General features: G+C 41.7%; 1 protein-coding gene across 17 annotated transcripts in view; it reads right to left on the bottom strand.

Moving 5' to 3' along the window:
* Nucleotides 1-27,853, bottom strand: part of KIAA1217 (KIAA1217 ortholog) — a 549,474-nt gene that overhangs the window by 83,216 nt on the left and 438,405 nt on the right. For 14 of the 17 annotated variants that reach the window (XM_075922523.1, XM_075922529.1, XM_075922524.1 and 11 more), the window contains 2 exons: nt 26,459-26,657; nt 23,440-23,533 (listed from right to left, as the gene is read on the bottom strand). In XM_075922523.1, coding sequence (XP_075778638.1) covers nt 23,440-23,533; nt 26,459-26,657 — 293 coding nt within the window. Of the gene's footprint in view, nt 1-16,632; nt 16,699-17,723; nt 18,096-23,439; nt 23,534-26,458; nt 26,658-27,853 lie in introns of those variants that run through there. The other 3 variants (XM_075922532.1, XM_006115304.4, XM_075922531.1) reach the window with 3 other exon arrangements.

Genomic DNA, 27,853 nt, shown 5'->3' with positions numbered 1-27,853 from the left:
GTGTAGCCCTTTAGTTCGAACTAGTGGGAGGCTAGCCCTCCCCAGGTTTCCCTGGTGGCCACTCTGGCCAACACCAGGGAAACTCTATGCCCCCCTCCTGGCCCCGGACCCCTTAAAGGGGCACGGGCTGGCTACGGTGCCCGTGCCAGGTGCAAGCCTGCCAGCACCCAGCCAGCAGACCCTGCACCTGGCACGGCACAGAGCCACCCACCCGATGCCCCCCAGCCCACCCCCTCTTGCCGGGACCAGGCTGGCGGCTCCCGGGAGCTTGCCCTGGACCGCAAGAGGCGGGCACCTTCCTGGACTAGTGCGGACATCGTGGACCTCGTCCACGATCTCCGCACTAGGCACAGGAAAGTGGCCGTCTAGGGTAGGAGAGCTGCCAGCCTGGCCACCCAGGAGCAGGTGTGCATGAAAATCAAGGGGGTCCACTGAGACCCCCGACCCTGAGCCCTGAGCTTACAATGGCCGTCCTGGGTCAGACCAAAGGTCCATCTAGCCCAGTAGCCTGTCTGCCAATAGCGGCCAACCCTAGGGACCCTGGAGGGGATGGACCGAAGACAATGACCAAGCCATTTGTCTCGTGCCATCCCTCTCCAGCCTTCCACAAACTTTGGGCAGGGACACCACTCCTACCCTCTGGCTAATAGGACTCCATGGACCCAACCTCCATGACTTGATCTCACTTCCCTTTAAACTCTGTTCTAGTTGTAGCCTTCACAGCCTCCTGCAGCAAGGAGTTCCACAGGTTAACTATTTGCTTTGTCAAGAAGAACAACTTTCTCTTACTAGTTTCAAGCCTGCTACCCATTCCTTTCCTTTGGTGTCCTCTAGTCCTTCTTTATGGGAACTCAGGAAGAACTTTTCTGAATGCACCCTCTCCACCCAACCCCTGCTTTTAGAGACCTCTATCCTGTCCCCCCTCCGTCTCCTCTTTTCTAAGCTGAACAGTCCCAGTCTCTGTAGCCTCTCTTCATCTGGGACCTGTTCCCAACCCCTGATCATGTTAGTTGCCCTCCCCTCTCCCAGCCTTTCTCTTCCCCTCTCCCACCTCCTTTTCCCAGTCTCCCCCAGTTTTTTTTCAATAAAGACAGAGTCAATGTTGGAAGAAACGTTATCTTTATTTTGTACATCAATAAGAAGGGGGGCTAAGGAAGGGTAAGTGGAAGGAGGTGAGGGAGGAATGGGGTACGAGCCCCCGATGGGGAGGACTGGGCTGGCTCTGCGGGCTTCTGGGGGTGGAAGCTCTCCTGCAGCCCCCCAATTACTCCCTCTCCCCAGATGGCAGCCTGCGGCAAGTGCAGCCGGGCTGATGGCCGAGTGGTGTGATGTGCCCAGTGTGGGCACTCAGGGCACTCCAAGACAGAACTTCTTTGCAAGCGGGGCACCCCTGAGAACTGTCTGTCCGGGGTGGGGGTCGGGACCCTTTAAGCGCAGCCCTCGGCTAGCCTGAGACAACATCTCCATGCTCTAAGTCCTCCTTTTATGCCCTGCCGGCACTGCTTCCGGCCATCCTTAAGCCCTGTTCAGAGTCCACTCAATGTGGACTTGCTAGTTCGAACTAGCAAAACGCTAGTTCGAACTAGTTTTTAGTTCTAGATGCGTTAGTTCGAACTAGCTTAGTTCGAATTAACTAATTCGAACTAAGTTAGTTCGAACTAGCGCTGTAGTGTAGACGTACCCTGAGAGAGTTGTGGGGGAGAGTCATCCATGATGCAATGTGATTGGAATAATACTTTTTTATAGTGCTTTTCCCCCAACTCTTTGCAAAAATCAATTTAGGTTCTCAGCATCTCAAGGAGGAAGGCATTTTTACACTTGTTTCATAGATGGGTAAACGGAGGCACAATGAGGTTAAGTGACTTGACTATGGTCAGTGGCAGATTGAGGAACAGAAACCAGGATTTCTGATGCACATTTCAGACTTTAACCACTAAATATTTCCAAGTCTACAAGCAGACCAAAGAAGTCTTTCACATTAAAGACAGTTTTGGTATGTTGTGACACATGCAATCTATTTTTTAAAAAAGTATAAAACATCACCACTGGTCATGATTAGACTTTCATAGTATTTTCACACGATATTCTTTAACCCCATCAAATGCAAAAAACAAAAACAAAAACAAAAAACCCCCTAAATTTCACTGTATACATGTATTTTTAAAAATAATAGTTTGATTAAATATCTGCGCTAGAAATATATTAATTTAATGTCATTTATTTGTATTTTGAATTAAATCATTTAGGGTTTTATTTTTGTTTCTCGTGGCTATAGGAAGCAAAATATTCCCTACCATTGAGGCATCTGGTTTACATTTGGCAGCTTTAGCTAGCCTACTCACTTTTCTTGAATGGGGATTTGGATGCTTAATTTAGTTATAAAGCTGTTTAGAACTACTCACCAACTGGACCCCAGAAGCAACAAAAGTGGAAATACAGACACATTATTCTAATACATATTGATACCACAGGTGCTTCCTAATAAAGATACTGTGCATTCTACCAATAGCCTTTTTAAAAAAGGTTAACAATCTTCAATGAGAAATACCATTATTATTTTTGATAAAATATGGAGTATATAGAGAGTTACTATATCTAACTGCGGAGGATCTGCAATGAATTACAAACTGGTGGAATGTACACAAGAACATGAGGATGGTCAAAGACACCAATGGTCCACTTAGCCCAGCATCCTGTCTGGGACTAATTCGAACAGGGACTAATTCCAGGTGCTTCAAAGGGAATAAACAGAACAGACAATCATTAAGTGATCCCTCCTCTGTCTTCCATTCCCAGCTTCCTTTTCCATTATTGGACTCCAGCATGATAAAGTACATGACAGAACATCAGCTGTATTGTGACTGGCTTTCTGCACATCAGACACAATATACAATAAGCTTCAAGTATGTCCAATGCACAGGAAAGCTCTTTTAATTTGAAAATACATTGGAGCAGAAATGTATAAATAATGCATGGACACGCCATTACCAAGGCTGAAATTCAATCTCTGGATTCTGATAATACATACAAACCACTCAAGCATCACTCTATATTTTAATTACTTTACCAGAGCCCCTCAAGGCTTGTCTATCTTGCTGCGCCTTACCCTTCATTTACTAGGTAGCTATTTACTTGTTTATCATGTTCCATATGAGGTTACTTTTGTAGCTTGACACACAATACATACAAAGGGCATGATCCTGGGAGGTACTGAGCGCCAGGATTCATCAGGATCAAGCACAAAATTCTGGGCTATTTGTTGCTCTTAAATCCATGTTAGTAAAAGGCTGAAGCCACCATTGGGCACTTTACTTTACCACGCTCCCTAATTTCCTCTACATCACTAATAACATCATTAGTTTCTTTGACCTTTGCAGCTATTCTCTCTTCCAATTAATTTCTCTTTTTAAAAATCCTTTGAAAAATATTACAACCACAAAGGGAAGAAAAACCATTTATAAAGTCAGTCAATTTTTTTTTTAAAGATCTATTTCAATTTTTAAGTGTGAGACATGGATGTTTCTATTTTATCATCTGACCACTTTGACAATTATTCCACTAGTTAAGCAGCTAGTGCCTTGTTTTTATTTCTGTAAATAACTGTTTCCTTGAACAAACACAGACAAGCTGACTTACATACTAGATGGTTTATATCTAATTCAGGGTCTGAACCTGCTCTCCAGGGCAAACTTTGCCAGGGTAAGGAGTCAATGGGAGTTTTGCTTGAGTACAACTATTACAGTCCCACAAAACCCCCAAACTAAGGTAACTGTGGGAGATGTTTTCACAGATAAATAGCAAGGAAAGTTGATTTCTGCTCTTTTTGCCAATGAGGTCCTCATGTGAATCCCAGAATCTCTGCCACATACTAGCTATCTAAAGTCTTAATCTGGTCCAAGAAATTAGAAGTTGCAGATGAATAAATCCTGTCATCTAGAACAGGGATTCTCAGGCTGTAGTAGGCCAAGTGGATCTGTAGCACTCACCTTTCTCAGGGCAATGGAGCACTGGTAGCCTATAAATAAGGCTATTTGCTCCTTGTTTTAAAAGGAGAGGAGCTGATCTCCAGATCTGTAGCCTTCCATTCTGCAATAGAAATGCTTCTGGCCCATCCTGACCACTCCATGTCACTTTTTCTGCTTCCAGGGAAAAGCAGGAGACAGTGAGGGATACGCACAAATACTCATGTTTACATGCAGCTGGCAGAGTAAAACACTGCTACTGTCCTGTGCATTATTTCCCATAAACTGGAACAACTTTACAATTAGTTTCGAAATTTTCTAAAGCAGCTCTCCAGCTAAACATCTATACTAATAGCCACTTGGATTTCTGTGGCATCCTCAAAATGACTGAAAAATGGACTCCTCAGAATTCTTATCTGAGTTCCAATAGTAGATAGGAGGAGCATTACAAGCAGATCTAAATAAGTGATTATTCCACTTTATTCGGCTCTGGTGAGTATCACGTCTAGTTCTGGGCCCCCCACTATAACAAGGATATGGATGTATGGGAGAGGGTCCAGGGGAGGGCAACCAAAATGATTAGGGGGCTGGAGCACTTGACCTAAGAGGAGAGACTGAGGGATTTGGGCTTATTTAGTCTGCAGAAGAGAAGAGTGAGGGGGGATTTGATAGCAGCCTTCAACTTCCTGAAGGGAGGTTCCAAAGAGGATGGGGAAAGGCTGTTCTCAGTAGTGATGGATGGCAAAACAAGGAGCAATGGTCTCAAGTTACAGTGGGGGAGGTGTAGGTTGGATAGTAGGAAAAACTATTTCACTAGGAGGGTGGTGAAGCGCTGGAATGAGTTACCTAGGGAGGTGGTAGAATCTCCATCCCTAGAGGTTTTTAAGTCTGGGCTTGACAAAGCCCTAGCTGGGTTGATTTAGTTGGGATTGGTCCTGCTTTGGGCAGGGGGCTGGACTTGATGACTTCCTGAGATCTCTTCCAGCCCTAGGAGTCTATGATTCTATCCAGGTGTATGGGGAGGTAAGAGAACAGTTCTAGCACTGTAAGGAGGCTTAGAGTTGTTATAGTCACAGATGAGTCATCTGAGCTCTTAGCTTACCTTCTAATTTGTCTGATTTGTATGGCCTCTTAACATGGTCTTCACAAGGCACTTGCTAAAGCACATTAAGTAAACACAGGTGCTGTAAAGTGCCATCACCTTATATACATTCCAAACTTTCTATTTCTTTTTAAACATCACAAAATATCAACTAGTTTGAACGACTGTAAAGAGCTTTATGGTACTTGTGCTTCAGTACTGGCATAGACTTCCTGTAAGAGATGGCTCTCACATTAGGCAAGCGGTGTCCAAACCCACTGACCCCCTGAGCATATGAACTCTAAGCCAGCAACATTTCTTAGAACAATATACAATTTTTAAATTTTTTAATACTGTGGTTGAAATTGTGTGCTCAGTCATATGGTGGCAGCAGTATTTCAGCAAAATCAGGAATTTCATATGATTAAACATTTATCAGAAATAAAATGCAGGCAAGTGCGGGGTGGGTGAACCTTGTGGGGGCTGAAGATTCTGCAAGCTTCTCCAATTATTTCTGGGGTCACAAAATTAGGGTCAGTATAACAAGCCCCTTCTGAAGTTAAATGAGCAAGATTCTTGCCGATGGGACTGGCTATTTTTTCAAGCTTCAATCCTCCCACTCCCCACTAATTTAAACCTCATGTTTTCTCCCAGAGGTGAATCAATACAAATAAACATGTTTTTTCCAGCTAAAGGAAGTCAGTGGAACACACGTATATGTATGAAAAGTCCGCTCCCCCAAAAAAGCTAAGCTGGCAACAGTGGTTGAGTTACATTATATACATCTACGATAATGCTGATGTAATTGGCGTTTTTCTCTTCTTGCCTACCTGTTCCTCTGTTCGTTCCTTCCTTCCTTCCTTCCTTCCTTCCTTCCTTCCTTCCTTCCTTCCTTCCCTCAATCTACTCTCTGCCTCATTTTCAGCTTTTTTTCATAGCCTTTTCTTCCTGAGATGATAACCAGAATGTTATACTCACAGCTTCTCATGCCTTCCATTATTATCTATCCCACCAAATTTAGGAGAGAGATGAACAGGTGTAAGGCCTATGGACTCTTACCTTAGAACTATAGGGAAAAGTTTTAAAACATGCATTGGGGGTTAGAGGAGAAAACACCCTTTGCCTGATGGATCTTTGCAGAACACTTTTGGAGAGATGGACTTTGGTTGACATGATCTAAGACTACTAAAACAGGCATGTTTTGAAATGACTCAATATTTTCTGTTTGTCAAGTTAAGTTTGTTTGGGTTATAGGAGCTACTGGAAGGCTCTGGAAGGCCAGCTGGTAAGAGCCTGGTAGTTTTCAATGGACTGAGAAATGTAAAAGCTATTGCCTGGGTTTGCTCTGCTTTTTGTCTGTTTGCTCTGCATCTGTCCTTTTCATGTCTTCGGTTATTCTTTAAACTCATGGAGCTAAATGTGTATCATGCCTATTACATTTCAGCCCATAATGCTTTGGAGATTTTCTCAGTACATCACAGCTGGTCTTGGATTTTGTTGCTGCCTGCTCATTTGATGTCATCTCACTGGTTCCAGACACTGAAGGCTTGTCTGCTCTGGCCACAGCATGTCGGAAACATGTAACCACACATCACAGCGAAAAGCAGGCTGTGCCCCTACTGTGCGATGTAGCTACAAATGGCAGTGAAATCTCTGGTGGGGGACAGCCCTTCCCCGCTGCCAGAGCTTTATACTGCAGTGGGGAAAGGCTCTGGTAGCAGAGAAAGCAGGACGCTAAACTGATAAAACCAGTAGGGGAGTCAGGGGAGGCATTGTTGGGCATGTAGAAAACTTTGTTCAGAACATTCCCTACAGTTCTGGTGTATCTTTATCCCCCAACACAGTGCCTCACTGTTTATATATATATATCCATGGCAGAGGCATGTAGTGCGTCTACTCCACATACTTCTGTTAAATAGAGTACCAACCTGAGAGAAGGAGTATTTGTCCACCAGCTGGGCTTTACTTTCATCCACCTTCCAACCTGATCTAAGGTCTCTGCTCACCCAAATAAAGAACTATACCTCCTGCAGCTGACAACCATCATCATCTAAGCACCAACAGACCAGAAAAGAAGCACCTTTTATTTTCCTATTTCCTTTCTCCTTCCTTCTCTTACACTTGCTTATCTGCTTGTCAGACTTACCAAGACTCTCATCACGGTCAGTAAACTGAGAAAGTTCTGACTGTTATATCATCAATATCATTTTCATCATTAAGGAAAAACAACTTTTCCAGTAACATGTAATTTTTACTGCATAATTAGTAAATAAAGCAGGAGGGTAAAAGTGGGTGGTAACTGGAAAGCCTAAAGCACGGCACCACCTCAAAATAATCCATAATAGTGGGGAAGAAAAAGTGAAAAGGAAATTCAGTGTGGGGTGGAAAGTAGGAAAGTGAGGCTGGAAGGCTATCGGGAAAAAGGAGAAAGGCAGAGAAAGAAACATGGTAGGACTTCTATGAGAGAGACTGGAGGTGAGTGACAGAAAGAGAAAGAGAGAGAGAATCTGGGGAGTAAAGACAGCTCCATGGGTGAGTCAGGAAAGGGTTAACAGACTGAGAGGACAGAGATACACAAATAGAAGGATTAGGCCTTGGAGAGAGAAATGGCAGGAGACAGAGGAAGAGAAAAGAACACGAGAGAGAGATTCTAGGAACAAAATGAAGATTACAATGACATAATGGAAGGCAAGAATGGAGAAACTGAAGGAAAGGTAAAAGCTAGAATGTACAGAAATGGTCTTCAGGGTTAGGAGAGATTGGTTTATTGACTGCAATTATAATGGATTAGCTTGTGTCTAACCAACAGAAGATAATAGGCAGGTGGAAGGAGAGGAAGAGATAAAGAGTGCAATTTAAGCCACTATGTGTTGTTTTGTTGGAACAGCTTATTGTGGGGGTGGGTGAAAGAGAAATAGAGCTTAGCCAAATTACAGCTGGGAATGGGACAGATGGGGCAATGCTTCAGGCTCCTCATGGCCTGAGACTGAGGGTACAGGGAGCAGGGACATACCAACACTCCCTGCTGTGGGTGGAGCAATGCTCTAGCCCGCCTCTGACCCTTCATATTTCTATAAATCAGAACAGAGTTTGAATTGTGCTTTCAAAGCTACAAGTGACTCCCAACTACGCATAATAAACTCATCCAATTCTAATGAGGATGAAGCTTCGGGGGAAAGTGACAGGCTCCCCTCGCAAAACGACAAACAACAGTGATGTTCTACACATTGTATTCAGTACAGTAGCCCAGAGACTCCATATGTGCATTACATCTGGGTGCAACGGGAATGGTTCCCAACTGGAAATGCCAGAACAGATGTTCCAACATATGTACAGGCATTTGTGCTTAAGTGAATATGCAACTGCTAGTCTAATTCTGATTATTCATGGAGGACATCTAAAAGTCCCAAGGTTATACAATGGGCGGGTAAGCTTGAACAGGCTCTTTGTATGTGTGTGAGAAGCAGCAAGTTCCCACCTTTTGCACAAAGGGTTGTGTCTCATGCCACTTCCAAAATACAGTCCTACTCCAGACCACACACACATATGATCACTGTCCCAAGGGCATTTATGGCACAGCTTGTCCTTGTCCATTGTCCCACCCAATTGTCTTTCACACTCTTATAAGACCAGACTCCTAGGAATGCATTTGTTTCCTAATGGTAAAACAGGAATGAAAACTACAAGTAAGGGAAATGCAGGTAGGTTAGAGGAGCCTTTAAAGGGATGGATAATAATAATGATGCTAATACATTTAATTTCTTACCTACACTGATTTCAGCTTGGACACAATATCAGTCCAGATTCAGGTAGTATGAAGGGCTCTAAATTTGCACTGGCCTGGTCATATTTTCCCTGAACTCAACTGCATAGCCTTAGCTGTCAGTTACTATAGATTAGTTTTCAATGAAATGGCTTCCTTGTATGCTTGTGGAGTACCATTTAAAGTGGGAGGGAGGAATGAGGCTGAATTCTTCTGTCATTTTTAAGTCTAAGTCATTCCAGTAGGAGCTTCCGGTCCAGCCATGCTAAAGACAAATGGAACACTGCATTGCAAAGACACTGCTGCATGTGGGAGATGCAGAACATTCTGCATCAACATAACCACACACACGCATGCCTGAAATGAAGCCTACCTTGTGGGACTTTCCCCCGTCATCATCAACCTTAATTTTGCCGCACGAGCTGTCTGCCTGCTACCAGTGTGCATAATTCTACCCCTGATCACAAAGGGAAACATCCAGATCTTCTAGCTTAGCATGAATTCATTTCTGAGTATTTATGAGAATGTTTCATGGAGCTGTGTTCTTTTTCCACAAAAAACATAATGTGAAAGTAAAAAAAAAAAAAAACCCACATCGAAACACAACACATTTCTATCCTAAAAAGGTTGGATTTACATAATTATATCATTGGTTTGCCAATATCCACATTTAACTCATCAGCATACTGTGGCCCACCCAAACCAAAAGCTATCAGTCTCTTTGGACAGAACATATAAAAGCTGCCACCGATTTTTGTTGAATTAAGGTAGCAGTTCTTGATATGGCTGGGAATTAATGTTGCACTCAAACAGCTTTGTTTGTTTTTTGTTTTGCTTTTGTACTGCTGCTTTTAGATAGGATTTTAAGTACATAAACAAAGTTGCTTGCTTTGTGTAGAGATAACAAGCATTTCCTTCCCTTCCCCCTTAAGAGATCAAATGCATCATCAAGATAATGCATATAGTCGCCATCAGCCTTGAAAGCCAAATCCTTAAAATCATTCTTGATTCCAGGAATTCCTTAGGGCACTGCTGAACTGATGGATTCATCCATTTTTTCCAAAAAAGGAAGAGTTTCAAGTACATACAGCTCTGGTACAGATCAGCATTTTTATTTGGTTTGAATATGCCTTATATCAGATTTCTTTTTTAAAAAAAAGCAAGTCCTGTGAGTAACTGATCTCATAAATCAAAATAAATGCATGGTTTCTTGAGTTTCTGATCTACTATTCAGCTTTTATTTTTGTTCCATATTTGTAGCTTTTCCTACTGTGCCAAAGCCAAGTAGAATTGAACAACTTCTTATGATTAAACAAGAATAAGGAAAAAAACATAACCTTTAAATCTCATCTGGAATTATCAAATGACTGAGTCAAAACATGTTTTCTATTACAGAAATATGGAATAGGTTAGGATAAAAATAGTAAAGAAAATATATACAACATAGTTTGTAGTTTAAATCCTACACATATTTACACCTGTAACCCACTTGTACCACTCAATAAGAACACAACAGATATGAAAGAACGTGTGATGTCCCACTCAGCTCTATCTGCAGTCCTCATCTTTAGGAAGGAAAGGTCAGTGGTTGAATGTAACAATGGATCCACTAGCTCCTTTCCTTTCCAGCACATAGGAAGCATCCACACATCTGGGTTTTTTGGCATATGCTACTGTAAACCTGCTGAACTGGTCTGCTTTGTTGTGGACTGAATCTTCCACTCATCTAGAGCAGGCCAGTGAGTATTTGCATTAAGATCTTTTACTTTATTAACATACAGTAGAGTCCTGACTATCCAACCTAAACGGGACCGATAGGTGGTCGGATTAACGAAAATGTCGGACAATACGGAGTACAGAATTACCTGTAGTTGATTTGGGTGGCCTGGCCCCTTCCCTCCCTGCAGCCCCCAGGAGCGGGCCAGGAGTATGGCCCTGCTCACTGCCCCGTTGCTCCGGGCGCTGCTGCTCCTGCTGGCACTGCTCGGTCCCCATTCCCGCCTGGCCCCTTCCCTCCCTGCAGCACACGGAGCAATGGGGCAGCGAGCAGGGCCATTCTCCTGGCCAACGTCTGGGGGCTGCAGGGAGGGAAGGGGCCAGGCAGGAATGGGGACCAAGCGACGCTGGCAGGAGTCTCTGACCTGCGGGCTGGACACTCAGTTGCCCGCCGTGCGCTGCAATTCAAGGGTCATCAGCAGCTGGGGAAGGAGAAAGGGGCCAGGTCACATGGCAGGCGGCCGGGGGCAGCGCGGGGTTTTAGTTTTGCTTTCAGGGGCTGCTGCTGGAGCCTCTTCAGCCAGGGAGCCTGCATGCGGCATGGCACCCTAGGGTTTATTCGGCTATGTCAGGTAAAGCAGAATGTCAGATTAGCGAAGGTCGGATAATCGGGACTCTACTGTAATTGCTATCACTGTCTCAAGAGTAATTGTTCTGTTACATGAACATTTATTCTCTTTCAACTTTATTTCCTTCTGTTCAAAATTTGACAAATGCAAAGACAAACTAGCAATCAGTGTACCATGACAGAAAAGTAATGAAATGTGGGGATCTTAGTACTCCACTAATGTGAGCGTAAGGACCACCTGTAACCTGCAATCACTTTAGTACTGCTAGGATTTCAAATACAATTTTGTTCAGCCTTCAGTTAGAGACCACCCTTCCTAGGCACACAATTTTGCTAGTTCACTGCGTGGTTACTTAAGTGAGCTTTCATTGTATACAGAATGAGCTGTTGAGCTGTTGTCACTGGATTAAGGAAAGAGCCATTTTGACAAAAAAAAAAAGTACTTGGGAAGTTTGATTCACATGGGTCCTTCTTGGAAGAAACTTAATGCCACTGTCTGAAACCATGTTGTATAAACACAGTCTAGACCACAGGATCCAATCAGAGGCTATTAATAAAATGATTATTTAGTCTTCTTGGATTTCTTTCACCATAATGGATGGATAAAGCGGGGAGTGTTGGAGGAATGAGACATACATCCAGGGATGTGCTGATACACCAGCAAAGCATCCACCAAGACCATCCTGAGGTTTAGATGGCTAGATGCAAAACTGCTTATGTGGCTAAACTAAATAATTAAGATTAAAAGTAGGTATCTTGAGGATGGAAGTTATTCACGGTGATTAAAAATTGAGTGTTTGAGGAACCGTTACCCAGCAAATCTTTCAGTCCATTCGGTCACTTAATTTGCATGTTAAATTTCTATCACATGCATATTGTCTGAAAGCCTAATGATACATTCCTATACATTAAAGAAAGAGTGGATCCCAAAACCATACACTTTCACATGGTGCACTTTTGCCTACTGATTTTTGTAGGTGTCTTGTTCATGCCAATGCAGGTTATTTTTATATCAGATCTTGTGTGTATCCCAGAAAGGGCCATTTTCACTCCTCACATTTTCAAGAGTCTAATCAGTTTTCTTGACTCCAGATTAGAACTGACACCAGCTAATCAAAGACTATAGTGGTGTGGGGGTGATTCCCCTAAAACAAAAGTGGGGAACCTAAGGCCCATGGACTGGATGCGGTCTCTGGCTTTCTTGGATCCGATCCCTAAGTAGGGTTACCAGATGGTTTTAAAAAAATACCAGACACTCTTGCTCTCAGATGGGGGGTGCGGTGTGAGGAGAACCGGATGGGAGGGGAGCGGGGACTGGCGGGAGAAGGTCAGAGAGGGGCAGGGAACCGGACAGTGGGAAGCAGGGCTGGCAGGGAGGAGGTCAGGGGGAGCGGGTCTGGCCAAGGGAGATCGCGGGAGGTGGGGTGGGGAACAGGGCTGGCTGGGAGGGGAAATCGGGGGGGGGGGGGCGGTGGTGGAACCGGCCAGCGGGAAGCAGGGCTGGCTTGATCTCAGACTGGGGGGGGGGGGGGGAACTCGCCAGAGGGGACTGGCTGGGGGGGGAATAGGCCGGCAGGGAGTGGGGATGGCTGGGAGGGAGCTGGGGGGAGTGGGGCTGGCCGGGGGAGATCAGGGGGAGAACTGGCCAGTGGGAAGCAGGGCTGGCCGGGAGGGCGTTGGGGGGAGCAGGGCTGGCCAGGGGGAACCTTCCGGCGGGGAGTGGGGCTCACTGGGAGGGGGTAAGGGGGAGTGGGGCTGGCCAGGGGGGAATCGGGGGGAACCAGCTGGCAGGAAGCGGAGCTGGCCTGGGCGCACACAGATCCCAGGGTGCTGCCCATCCTGCGCATGGTCCTGGCAGGGCGCATGGGTGGGTCCGGCCCCAGGGATTCCATCCCGCCCCGGCCCCGCCCCCCTCCTCTTTACTGTGTAGTTGCATACTGCCTGGCTGGTAGACAAACTCACGCAGTGCTGATACTCATCATAATAATAAAACTTACTTAATTAGAAAATACCGGACATTTATATGTCCGGTATTTTCTCAATTTGTTTCCCGGACAGAAAGCTGAAATACCGGACTGTCCAGTTCAAAACCGGACACCTGGTAACCCTACCCCTGAAGCTCTCCCCACCCCCCAGCATTGGGGAGACCATGCTTGAACTCCAGCCCCTACTCCCGTCCCCCTGCGAGGCTGGAGAACACAAAATCTACTAGTCTGGGTCCCCTTAGGCTCTAGTGTGTGAAAGGAATGTGGGGAGCATCTGTCTCCTTCTCAGCCAGGAGCCACGTCAGTGAGTGTATTTCTCCCCTGACTTGTGTGTAGCTTCCAACTCATTTTTCTGCCATCAACGGCCCCCAATCCAAAAAAGGTTCCCCACCCTTGCCCTAAAAGATCAGGAGCTGGATCACTCTTCTGTCTCTACGGAAAAAAGAAGATGAAGACAAAGTGAGTTATCTCCCTTGTGGAATCTGGGCTTTTAGGTGCTGTATTTACCTAGAGGAAAGTGATTGGTTTAATAAAGAACTGAAGACTCAGTTGTGTGCAGGGAACTTAGTTCCTATACGAAGAGAAGCACTTCTAGATAGTGTAATATGGAAGGATGCTAGGAATGGCTAAAGTAAAGTTCTGATTAAGTAAAGCAATGTCAGGCTTAAAGAGAGAAGAATGGTTCCTTCAAACTGAGAAGGTGCTATAGAGAGCACAAAAACTAAATTAACCTCAGCAAGGCGATTTTTAACCTTTGTTGAGGCCAGGGCAGATGTGCAAAGTTGCATGGAAGACTGAAAGCCATCTTTGGTTCAAGTGCTATCCCAGCATCTTCTGAATTCTCTTAAGCTTCCTTATTTACAAGGGAAGGTTGGTTTTGGTCAATGGCAGACAGTGCTGTGAGTATGTTTATAATCTGCCATCGCATTAGCAAGTTCTAGCAATGTCTGACTCTGCCAAATACTTAGGAAATGGAGGTAAATAGTCATAGCATTGCAAAGTGACTTGCCAAAAGCAAGAGCTATGAAAGAGTAAAACACCCAAGGATTAACAACTAGGAAACCTTCTGTAAAAGTAGGTGGATTAAGAATAAAAGAAGCAACTAACATGTAAATGTTTAGATCTAACTATTTTAGACCCTAAAATAGACCCAAACCCAATCCTCATGTCTTCATTCAGGGAAACCTCCCATTGAAGGGTACTTTTGCCCAAGAAGGCCAACATCACATCTGCACTTTGTGTTAAAGACTTGACCCTGGACTCAGTCACAGGCCAACAGAAAACTTGAGTTGATCTTAAATACTTCTGAAGCTTCAATGCTATTCACAGCCTCAAAACCAATCCTAACATCAAAATCAAAGAGGCTGACAAAGGAGGGGCTGTAGTCATCATGAACAGGACAGATTATGAACAGGAGGCGAACAGACAATTCACCAATACCAGATTCTACAGGCCTCTCTCCTGTGACCCCACTACAGAATACCAAAAAAACATGAAAAAACTGCTCAGGAAATTCCCTGATGCTACTCAGGAACAAATTTACCCCCCCCCCCCCCATAATCCCCGACCAGGAACTTTCTATCTACTGTACTACCCAAAATACACAAACCTGGTAATCCCGGACTGCCCATCATCTCCAGCATTGGCACACACATCACAGGATTATCTGGCTATAGCGACTCCCTCCTCAGACCCTATGCTACCAGCACTCTTAGCTACCTCCGTAACACCACTGACTTTCTGAGGAAACTTCAAAACATCAGTAATCTTCCTGAAAATACCATCCTAGCCACCATGGATGTAGAAGCCCTTTACACCAACATTCCACACAAAGACGGATTACACACCATCAAGAACACCATCCCCGATAACAACACTGTACACCTGATGACAGAGCTCTGCGACTTTGTCCTCACCCACAACTACTTCCAATTCAGAGACAATTTCTATCTCCAAGTCAGCGGCACAGCCATGGGCACTCGCATGGCACCACAATATGCCAACATCTTTATGGCTAACCTTAAACAACGTTTCTTTAGCTCTCGCTCCCTAAAACCCCTACTTTACTTATATTACATCGATGACATCTTCATCATATAGACCCACGGAAAAGAGACTCTGGAAGAATTCCACAAAGATTTCAACAACTTCCACCCTACTATCAACATCAGCCTGGACCAGTCCACACGAGAAATCCACTTCCTGGACACTACAATACAGTTAAATAATGGACAAATTTCCACCATCCTATATCAGAAATCCACCGACTGCTACACTTACCTTCATGCCTCCAGCTTCCATCCCAGACACATTTTTCAGTTGACTGTATACAGCCAAGCCCTAAGATACAACTGGATATGCTCCGACCCCCCACAGACAGAGATAATCACCTATAGGATCTTTACAGAGCATTCCTAAAACTGAAATACTCCCCCCCCCCCCCCCGGAGAAGTGAAAAAACAAATTGACAGAGCCAAAAAAGTACCCAGACATGAACTACTTCAAGACAGACCCAAAAGAGAAAATAACAGAACTCCTCTTGTTGTTACCTACAATCCACAACTCAGACCCCTCTAACGCATTATACACAATCTACAACCCATCTTGGAAAATGATCCCTCACTCTCAGAGGCCTTGGGAGAAAAACCTATTCTTGCTTACAGAAAAGCCCCTAACTTGAAACAAACTCTTTCTGGTAACCATGCCACACAACCACATCATAAGCCTCCAGGAACCCATCTCTGCAGCCAAAAAAGATGCCAACTCTGCCCACATATCTATACTGGCGAATTTATCTCTGGAGCAAACAACATAAACCACCAAATCAAAAGGTCACTTGACTGCACATCTAGTAATTTGATCTATGCCATCAAATGCCAGCAGTCCCCACTGCTATATATATTGGACAAACTGGACAGTCTCTGCGGGAAAGAATCAATGGACACAAATCAGATATACATAAAGGAAACATAGAGAAACCTATTGGGGAACATTTCAACCTTCCAAATCACACTCTGACAGATCTCCAAATAGCTGTCTTGTCACAAACCAGCTCTACAAGCCAGATACACAGGGAAACATTGGAATTGCAGTTCATCTGCAAATTCAATTCACATGCTAATGGACTCAATAGTGATGAAGGTTGGTTGGGACACTACCAATTTAACAGCCATTGAAGGTGCTAACAGCTCTCTGTGTAGTATACTTCCTGACATGGGAATCTATCGATTGACTTTGATTCTTATCTGCTTCGGTTTAAGTACCCATTCTCCAGATACTTACTGATGCTCTGTCCCCTCCCTCTTCCTTTTTCTTCCCTCCTCCCTCCCCTTACCCTCTCCTATTTATTTCGAGTGTTCATATCCCAAAATCATAACTCTGGTCATCTGAAGAAGTGGGCTGTGCCCACGAAAGCTCATGATACCATCTATATGTTTTGTTGTCTATAAAGTGCTATCAGACCATTTGTTGTTTTTTGTTAAATAATTCTGTCTTACCAGGGAGGAATACTGATATGCTCCAAAGCAAGCTGTTTGCAAGCCTCAGCCAGAAAGAGAGGCCTTCTGAAGGAAACAAAAATCACTTTTTAGTGAGAGTATCATGGTGGGAGTGTGGATCTACTTGTTTACAGAAAACGTTACGGGGGATTTCCAGATGATGAGCTTGTGATAATCTAAAAGGAGAATAATATATAACTGGTAGATTTCTGGTATTTGCAGAGTGGGTGTGGCATACTCATATTCCTAGAGTAGTTGGTGTGGGCTAAAATGCTTTTTTTCAAAGCAAGTTTGATCTCATTTAACATAACACTAAGTAGATAGAACTTGGTTTTAATAGATCCATTATATTCATTGGAAACTTTTTAAAAAGCTACTTTTAGATTACTGGTATATTACAGAATCTATATAATTATATAGAACATGAATGATATTTTTTCAAAATAAATATAATTTAACAAAGAAACAATACCACTTAATTATTTAAAAAAACCACAATGAGATCATCATCAGACGTAGCTCAGCATACGTACATTTAAACAGATCAATTTAGGGGTGATAATTGAGATTTATATTTAGTTTTATTTAAAGCTAAAAAATGAATTCTTAATCTCCTAAACACCTTCTCAATAATCTAGGTCATTTTATGGGTATAATTTTTATACTACACATGAAAGAAAGAGAACAGGTAAATTTACTATATTTATCACAGTTATAGATACAGCTACCTCTCAATGTCTCCTTCCCTATAGCAGCATAAATAACTGACAGTTTAGTAGCAGCTCATTCACTAAAAATAGTAAAACTCATGTCACAGAAACAATCCCAGAGCATCAGACACTATATTGAACTCTCAACCAGATTTAAAATGACAAGTTACAAAATAATTGAATTATTACTTTCAATTCACAGATGTTAAACAAAACATAAAGCCTAATTTTGGTAGCCAACAGAATAAAACATTTCTTTTTCTGGAAGATTTAAGAAGATTCCTACTTTTGATCTCTGGTTTAAATCCCCAGTTATTCTAAAAATATCCTTTAGCCAAAACGAAAAAGGAATTCTATATTCACTATGAATAGGCATCTTACCTTACATCTTTTGGTGAACTCCTTTTCTAGAAGCATCTGGCAGGTATTCAAACACAAAAGTATTTTCAGCTAAGCTTGTTTATACATTTTCTTAAGACTAAACTTATGCTTTTGTTTTGCTAGAAGAAGCTCTTAGACAAAACATGTGGGCTAAAACAGCAGCAGCTTCCTTGTTCAAGAGAATTTCATGGACATTCACAAGATTTGCTTCTGCTGTCCGAAAGTTAAGTCTGAGCAAGAAAGGCATTTTTCCTGTCCCGGAAATCAGTATTACCAAAACCAATGCTGAGCTAATGAGAAATGTTTCTTCCATGTGTTCTGTTTGGCAGACGCTGTAAGTCATATCAAGGAAACACATGATGTTTATAAATACAATATGGCTCATGTTGTCATAACCTCTCAATGACAAAAAGAGCACTAGTAAAAGCAGGCAGCAAAACTGCAGGAAAGAGGATACATGTATCATTTCTGTGTCAGAGATCCATATATTGGAATTTTTCCTAAAGAAAAAGTTGTATAGTAGAGGGAACAGTAAGTCAGTGGATGGCAACTTATAAATATACTACGGGTATACTTAGCATTGTCGTGCATTCAAACAACTATGTGTTTAAATATTTGTTCTCAGTTTTAGGAGTTACGCTCTAGGCGGATGCCTATATTGCAGTCATAGGTTGTGATTACAGTTCAAGTAAACATACCCAGGGCTAGCTTTCACTTAGCTGACTTAGGTCCTGGAGCATGGAAACTGCAGCAGAGTGCATTTAGCATGGCTGTACAAGCTTGCCCAGGAATCATCCACAGGTCCAGTGTGGACTGAAGCACACACTACCTAAGCCTGCTTCATGGAGAAGGGAGCTTCAAGCACAGAGCCGTCCCTTTCAACCCTTCCCACCCATCTGGTTCTGAGGGGGGAAGTGTTAGTGTCACCACGCTGGCCCCTTGTCCCTTGTTGCAGTAGTTTGACCTCTCCCTTCAGCTCCCACACCATCCATAAAGCACGGTTCTCTTCATTCCACCAGCCAAATTCCCCCCTGCTTAATGGTGTGGTACAGTCATTCTGGTCCCTATATTCTATGTAGAGCTAGCTCAGTAGGGCTATAGAAACTGCAGTTACATCTTGTTTTTTTATACAAGAAACAGATAACCATCTTGTTAGTCCTTAAAGTGCTACATTGTCCTGCATTTTGCTTCAACTACCCCAGACTAACACGGCTACATTTCTATCACTATTCTACATGCAAGGCACTACATTTAGCTGTTTGGAATGGAAATCCATCAACCATACGAAGAAACTCACACAGATACAGACAGACATCATCTTTCTATCCAAGTGCAAGAAAATGGACATCGTACCCAAAGGACTGAAAGTGAACAATCCATTAAGATCAACATACTGCACTGACTACAGTGAAAGACTCTGCCTCACACTATCCAAGAAATTAAGAAACCACCTGATAAGTATTTTATACAAGAAACAGATATTAACTCACAAACATCCCACTCTCCCTACCTCTAATATCATCAATTCACAGACACTTACCTTCCTTCCTTCCCCCCCCCTGCATCCCCCTCCTGTTCTGCAATGTGATTTGTCCTTTTCATATGTGTTCATTTTTTTAATTGTATCCTTTGGTATATATGGTTGTGACTACTTTCTTCCACTATTTGATCTGAGGAAGTGGGTCTGGCCCACGAAAGCTCATCATCTAATAAACCATCTTGTTAGTCTTTAAAGTGCTACATTGTCCTGCATTTTGCAGTCACATCCCGTGACTGCAGTATAGACATACCCTACGACTCTTATAAAAATTCAAAAAGTGGGCGACAATTTTGGCAAGACTTACATTTTTACTTCTTGGCTACATCTACACTGCAGGCTTTTTGTGCAAGAATGGCCGTTCTTGCGCAAAAACTTGCAGAGTGTTTACACTGCATGCGTGTTCTGGCGCAAGTAAATTTACAGTAAAGTATGAGAAAAGAGGGCTTCTTGAACAAGTGTTATTCCTCTCCCCACAAGGAATAAGCCCTCTTGTGCAAGAAGGCAGTGTGGACGGGCAACAGAGGTTACTTGAGCAAGAAACCCTTATGGCTAAAATGGCCATCAGCAGGGCTCGCCGAGCTACGGCGAGCCCCGCTCGCCAGCCACGCTGTCCGGCGATCTGTGCATGCACAGATCATTCTGCACATGCGCAGATCACCCGAACCCGGCTCTTCCGGGTTGTAATCTACTTGCCACGGGCGAGTAGATTACAGAGTTTGTCGAGCCCTGGCCATTAGAGCTTTCTTGCACAAGAGAGTGTCCACACTGCCATGGATGCTCTTGCACAAAAGCACATGGCAGTGTGGACACCCTCTTGCACAAGAACTTCTGCACAGAAACTATTGCACAAAACAGTTCTTGCGCAAGAAGCCTGAAGTGTAGATGTAGCCCTAGTGTTTAATGACCTATGCATTTTTTAACTTGAATGCAATGCCATGAAACTCCGCTAGGAAGGTCCCGTAATCTGGATGTTTGTCTGAGGTATCCAAAGAAAACCTGATTTTGCATTTATTATCACCTTGTCTTTCATAAAAACAGTGTAGAGGATTTTTTGCAGGCAGACCCAACTCTTACGGATTAATTTACTTAAGAGGGAACTCTATATTCACATAAAGAAGATAGGAAGAAGTTGGTAAAGTACAGCTAGGAGCTAGAGGAAAATAACTGAACACTGACAACATGTACAAGTCTAAATTCTAGTGGGTGAATTTAGGCTATTCATATAACAGATGCCAGAGAAACTTGGGGAAATGAGGATAACAAATGAGATGAGTAATACCAGGGCACTAATCTATGAACCATCTGATCAGGATGGTGAAAATGATTGTGAAAGACTCAGGGTGATTAGAGAGGCTGCAAAGTGAGTATATGCAATAAATTAATGGAGGATTTTAACTTATGTTGACTGGGTACATGTCAGGACGGGATGTGGAGATAAAATTTCTTGACATCATAAATGACTGCTTCTTGGAACAGCTTATCTTGGAACCCACAAGGGGAGAGGCAATTCTTGAGTCAGTCCTAAGTAGAGCAAAAGATTTGTTCCAGGAGATCAGTTCATAGCAAACATAATATAATTACATGTAACACCCTTCTTTTGGGGACATATGCTAAAGAAGCCCACCATAGCAGTACTGAATTTTAGAAAGGGAGCCATCAAAAATAAGGAAGTCAGTTAAACAAAAATTAAAAACAATAGTTACAAGGGTGACATGCCAGCAAGCTGCATAGAGACTATTTAAATCTATTGACAGGTAAGAAAAATGTATCTTGAGAACATAAGAGATTTTGATTTAAGGATACTTTGTGTATTATGATATGTAATGTTGGCAATTTATTTTTGATGGCTATAAAAGCTTTAACTATTTGAGTCTCAGTGTCTACTGGCATTAATTATTGTCAGAGCCCCTCCATAATTTCACATATCTGAGAAAATTTAAATAATAAAATTAGGAAAAAGCTTTAAAATGAACATTGCTATTATTCATCAACATTATAAAAATAAACATTGAATTCAGCCAATCCTAAGTATAACACAAAAGATGTGTGACGAGATTTGCCTTCATATGGTGCAGATTCACATCTCAAAAGTAACTTCCTAAAAACAGAACAGGCAATAATTGCCTTATCTCTACACTTACTAAAACATAGCACCTGTAATGCTAAGCTCTGTGTTCACAGTCATTACTCCTTCCTCTCCTCTCATTTTAGTGAAGTTAGTTTCAATTTATTCAAGCACAAATATCACTATGGTAAGAGTAGGAAGACTAGAGTGATACATTTTCCACCCACTCACACATTTTCCATATCCTACATCTGTCTGCCTCCATGCAGCTCCAAAATTAATTCAGTCTTACTCTTGGGTTCTCTCTCTCCACCATATATATTCACATGATCACATCCATAAAATCAAGTGTTTCTTTGCAGGCTTCCCTATTCTGCCTCACCAGCTTCCTGAACACTGACTTAACGGGACTTCCTCTCAAATTGAAAAGATAGTTGAGTCACCCATACAGGAGCTAACCAAACCCAACTCCACTGACCTTATGAGATCTAACAAGAGCACATCACCAGGTAAACTGGCTACAGACCAGGAAATAACTATGCGTGGGAGATACGAAGATTTTTTAAATGCCACCACTGGGAAGAAACCAACTCACATAACCACCTCAGAGAGCAGAGCAGAACATGGTAAAATAAATCACATAATCTTAGAAACATAGGGCTGGAAGAGTGCTTAAGATGTCATCTAGTCCAACCCCCAACGCTAGTATAGAGGGGGTCACCTATATTGTGGAATGACACACTACTTTGGCCAGAGGGAAAGAGTTTACCTCTAGTCAGTATTTAATCTGTGGACATAATCTTAGGTGCACATTTCTACATTTTAAAGTGAACCAGAAAAACTGTAACCACTGTTTTTATAGAGAGCCAACATTTGTATTTGAAACAACTTTATTAGATAGTAAATATCTGAAACGGGGCCAAAGAAGTAATCCAGATTGCTGACATTTTGCTTTGGGATACACATTAGCAAAACGCATGTGCAGTACACAACACACACAAATGTTAAATTTAGCCCATCTTTCTTGTGGGACAATAACATTTTAGACCTAATGATTGTAATATCAATGCATTATTATTATAATGGTTAACATACTTACTATAAGCACTGAAAATGTGCCTTGTCCTAAGATATTAAGGATATAACTCAGCTATATCTGGTTATGCCTCTATAGGAGTCAATAACAGTTCAGGATTCTCAACACCTTGCAGGAAACAAACAGCAATTTATCAAACTGGCTAAATACGTTGCTCCCATTCTATATACAGCTTTTTAGCCTGCAGTGAGGTGAATAATCAGGGAAATGGATTTTCTGACCCATCATAGAGATTGTTTTATGATGTTTTAAAATTCAACTTTTAAAGTAATTATAGGAGAGTTGTTTGAAAATACTGCAGGAAAATAAATGACTATTACAACTGTACTGAAACAACAATGCCCTTCCCTGTTACAACTACAAAAGTGCTTAAATATAATCAGACCCAAAAAACAAAGCACTGTGACAGATGCAAAAAAATTGTGAAACCACAAACCAGATGCATAATTATAAACTAATTCCCCCCCCCCCCCTAGTTTCTCATCTGCTTTGGAGCATTTATAAGTTACTAAAAACCAAGCAGTACACCTGTTAGTAACTGAATCCTTCTTTGACCTTGAAGGCTTAATATGATTTTATTATTTCCTATATATTACATTTAAACAAAAAAGAAAACAACAAAAATAAATTTCAGAACTTCCTTGGCAAATTCAAAGGCAAAGAGTTTCACGACTAATAGAATAAAAGTAAACCATATTTTGCTTTGTTGATAAAGGAAGAAAGAATTTGGTGCTCACTAATGAATAAGATCTCAATTTGTATTCTGAAACAAATGACTAAAAAGATTGTGCTGAAATTTCGGTTTTTTAATGTGAATGAATAAGGAATCAGAGAGCTGTTACTCAGTGTTAGCAGTGACAAAGACTGAAGTAAAAGATCAATAAATGAGTTAGTATCATGAATCAATGTAGTCCCCTTGCAGTATGTATACATTCTTGTATATGTTAGTGTAAACATTTCACATAGAAAACAGAAGATAAAACAAAAATAAATATAAATCAACTCTGGCACTTACCCTTATATCTCCATTTACAGTTCTGGATGTATGATTAAATGCGTGTGCAGGATCTTTGTTGTAAACTTTAAGGAAAGATCTGTCCTGAATGTTCCTGGAATCAAAAACATCAACAATGGTAGCAGATGAAAGGAGTTTTATTTTAGACATTTCCTTTGCTTGTCCTATGAATTCAGGCAACAGACATCAACCCAAGAATCATAGAATACTAGAACTGGAAGGGACCTCGAGGTCCAGTCTCCTGCCCTCACAGCAGGACCAACCATCATCACAATATTGTTGCAACTGACCAAAAAACAAAAACAAAACCAAACAACCCTACTGCTATAAAATAGACAAACAAACAACAAAAACGTGCTTCCATTCTCTTTCCCACGAGAAGTATTCTTTCAGTTCCGCTCCACACCCATAAAATCAGGTGGGAGTGAGTTTCTTTCAAGATCCTGATCACAGTGTGAAAACATTTTCTAAGATAATAAAGCTCCAGTATTTACAATGCACTCAAAAGTGCTTAAGCTAATATTTAAATGCTTTACTGTGCACCCTACACAAAGACACACTTTTCTGCTATTCTAACCAGCACAAATCAAAATAAAAAGTCTCCTTCGAAATTATTCTTGAGGCAAATGTAAGTTGCAGTTTGTTCACCAAACTGAACAAATTTCAGTGACTAAGAAGTCATCTGCAAATGTAAAAACAAATTTTCATGCCTCCAATTTTTTTTGTTTTTTTTTTAAAAGAAAGAACAGCTTTGATAAAATCAACTACAAAATTTTGATGCAAATTGTTAGAAGAAAACACCAACAGATTTTTAGCTTAATCCAGTCTTGTCATTCACAAGTCTTTTTTAAAAACTGACTCATTCAGACAACAATCAGATGGCAGACATTTCACATTAGTCTCGTTATTACTTTATAATAATTCATATATTGTAAGATTATTATAGATTAAAAGATTATTACCTTATAATAATTCCATAGATTAAAAATTTGCACGGAGTCCTGCTTATTTCTTGTTCAATTCTAATCAGCAACAATCTAACTAACAGCAACAACCTAAACACACTAACATCCTTTTAAAATTGTGATTCCTTTCATTTTGCAGGAGCAATTTCAAGAGAATTTGCATACAAGACTTGAATACTTTCCCTCCAGGTGCAGCTACATGTTTAGTGGCCTGATCTTAATCATTGGGATTATCATTTAAAAAAAAAATTAAGTGAAGCATACTTGGGCTGCTCTAATTTCTTTCTTTTAAAGTCATACTAGTCAGTGGTTGCTTTGAATCTGTAACTAGTCAGAACTTGCACTGCTTCTGTAGATTTAAGTGGCCTATTAAAAAAACCCACATAGTTTAACAGACAGATCAGTCCTATCTGTTTGAGAAATGTATGGTTAAGGAGAAGTTTAAAGTTGATGAGAGTTAACTACATGTAGAATGCACATGAAAATACCTACCCTGCAGCAAGTTTAAGTTCTTAGTTTATTTATGGCAACATAAACTCTTTTGTGCCACACAAATATGCAATTTTAGATAATATCAGTATCTAATAGGGTGGAAAGTCTACTTTTAGTTAGTGAACAATTTGGGAACAATGTTTATTGTCTGTATAATTAAATAACATTTGAAGCCGAAAGTAAAGATGTTGCATGTAAGGCAAGGATAAAATTCTGCTTAGAGATCTGTGTGAAGAATCTAAACTAGAGAATTCTGCTCTCTCCTTGGATGTGGAATTTTTCTTGGTTAATGTATTTTTCATTGCAAGGAAACTTCTCTAATTTCCCAGTTCACTCTTAGCTCACAAATGATGATGCCATATATAGAGGCAAGGTGGGTGAGGTAATTTCTTGAACTGGACCAAACTTAATTTCTCTTTTCTATATCTAAAATGATGGTTGAGAGAGGTCACCCAACTAATGTCAAATTTGGTTTAAAAATTTGCTCCATAGAAATCCTGTAGAAATATGACAGCTTGAAGTACAGTAGTGTTTTAAGGAAACATAGTATAATTCAGCACATTTGATCTGTGAATGGAATTGTATTTCACACCATATTCCATTCCATCCCACTCCACCTGTAACTTTTCTGGTAACAGGTACACATTTGTGTATTTTTTTATTTGCACATATGTTTTGCATTCACTATATGACTGCAGTTAGAGCTGAATATTTTTCCTTCTGGCTCTCTTTCTCTTCTGCTTCGCTCTTGTAATATTATGTCTTTTCTAATATTTATCATATACTACCTTATGAATAGTTTGGTATAAATATATGTCACATAGCCCTGCACTATTTTTCACACCGTAACAAGCCTATGGCCATCTACATGGTTGTAACTGTTGTGCACATAGGCCATTGGGAAATTCTTGGTGGTTATGGATTAACATTCCAATACTTCTGCTCCAAAGGCACAGATGCCAATTGGTGTCAGAAGTTCAGGGATTAAGAAACATGTTTGAGTGGCTCTGATTCCATCCAACAGAAGACATATACATACACACTCAAACCAGGATTTAACAGTATGCTTTGTATGCAGTACTGGCTGAGCTAATATAAAATAATAACAAATAATAATCATAATAATTTGTATTAATGAAGCAGTGGCAGGTATCCAATTGTCCAGTCCCATGGAAGCTAGAGCTCTGATCTACGACACTCCTTTTCTGCCAACACTGTGCCCCAGAAAATTCACAATTCTTCTCCCACCTTACATCAGGTTTTCTGCCAGCAGAGACATGGATCTGTTGTAAGGCAACTTTGTAAAAGCTAACCAAACTTATCTGTATTGCACAAATACTTAATAAAGTATAACATACATATACAGATTACGCAACAGATGTGGTACATATAGTTTAAGGCACATGTCAAACTGTGAAAAGCCCAAATTATTCAGACATTACTGAACTTGTCTCAATATGTCAGACCTGATATTTGTAAGATATCAGCTTAATGATTTTTCATACTATTGATGCGCTGTAGAAAAAAAACACCGAATGTACTTCCAAATATACTTTACCTACCTTACATCATTTAGTTCATAGTATATATTCCTGCTTTCATCCTTGATGTAAATGGCAACACTAGGAGACTCCAGCATTTTCATTGTCAGCTGCTGGGGGAAGGCACTTACGAAGAGGGCGCGAATAGTGTCTGTACTTGTAATTTCATTCGGCATCCTTAATTGTTTTGTTTCATCTCCATACTGAAGATATAAAACTCCTAAAACCAAAGTACAATTGAAGATTTTTTTTTAAAAAAATGGACTAAACCTAGACTCCAAAGTTCATATAAAACACACATAAAATACTTAATTCTACATTAGACTAAGCATAGCTAGATGTCTCTCTCACACCCACCATTGCTTTTCACTACAATACTGGAATGAAGAATAAAAATTGTGTTATAGATATAGATTATTTGTTTCTATACCACATAGTTTTTCCAGAATGTTATTGGGAGGCATCTGTTTTAGTGTTCTTTAGTTAGATTAAAAGTTTACATTAAAAGAGCTAGTTTTAAATTATGGGAATTTTTCTGTTAGACCAAGGAAAAAATTAATCCTTGTATCACTGGGGTTCTTTTAAGCATAAACTCTGTTTTAGCTTCTCTCTTACTCAACATGGGCTTGATTTTCAAACCAACTCTTCATTTTTGCAAGCTTAATTTGGTGCCCACAGTTGATTTTTTCACAATTTATTTATTTATAAAATTATGGGTAAAATTCACAGCAGGAACAAAGCCAAAATCATTAAAAAGCCCATCCAGCCTAAATATCAGACACTTTCATTTTTAGTGTTTCTGTTAAGCCAAGTTGGTCCCCTGCCATATTTACTGCACATTGGGATGGTTGGTTCCTGTGCCTTCAATAAGACTTCTTTAAAATACTGCCAGCTCTCCTTTTCCCCTTCATATTAGCCTCCCAGGGGATACTGTCCATCAGTTCCCTGAGGGAGTCAAAGTCTGCTTTTCTGCTGCTCTCCTTTCTACTGACTTGCGCGGGATGGGAGCACAGCCCCGGTCAGTCCTGCTCCCCGTCGGCTGATTCACTCCCCGTCTCCTCCTAGCCAGCCAGTTGGTTGATTCTCCCTGACTTTCTCCTCCCGGTCTTCCCTGACCAGTCCCTCCCTCCCTCCCCCCCCCCACCAGCTCTGCCTCCCTCTGTCCGGTTCCTGCTCCAGATCTTCCCCAACCAGCCCCGCTGCACCTCCCGCCAGCCCTGCTTCCGGCGGCCAGTTCTCCCCTCCTCCTTCTCCTCCTGAGCTCCCCCAGCCAGCTCCACACCCACTAGTCGCCCCCCTCCCACATCCTGCGGCCAGCTCCGTTCCGCCCGACCCCCCCCCCACCAACCAGCCCTGCTTCCTGTTGGCCCCGTCATCTCCCCCAGCCAGCCCTGTTTCCTCCCGCCACCCCATTAG

Source organism: Pelodiscus sinensis, chromosome 2, assembly GCF_049634645.1.
Source record: "Pelodiscus sinensis isolate JC-2024 chromosome 2, ASM4963464v1, whole genome shotgun sequence".
NCBI lineage: Eukaryota > Metazoa > Chordata > Testudines > Trionychidae > Pelodiscus > Pelodiscus sinensis.
The sequence above is the reverse complement of the archived record's forward strand: the minus strand, read 5'-3'. Positions and strand labels throughout refer to the sequence as shown.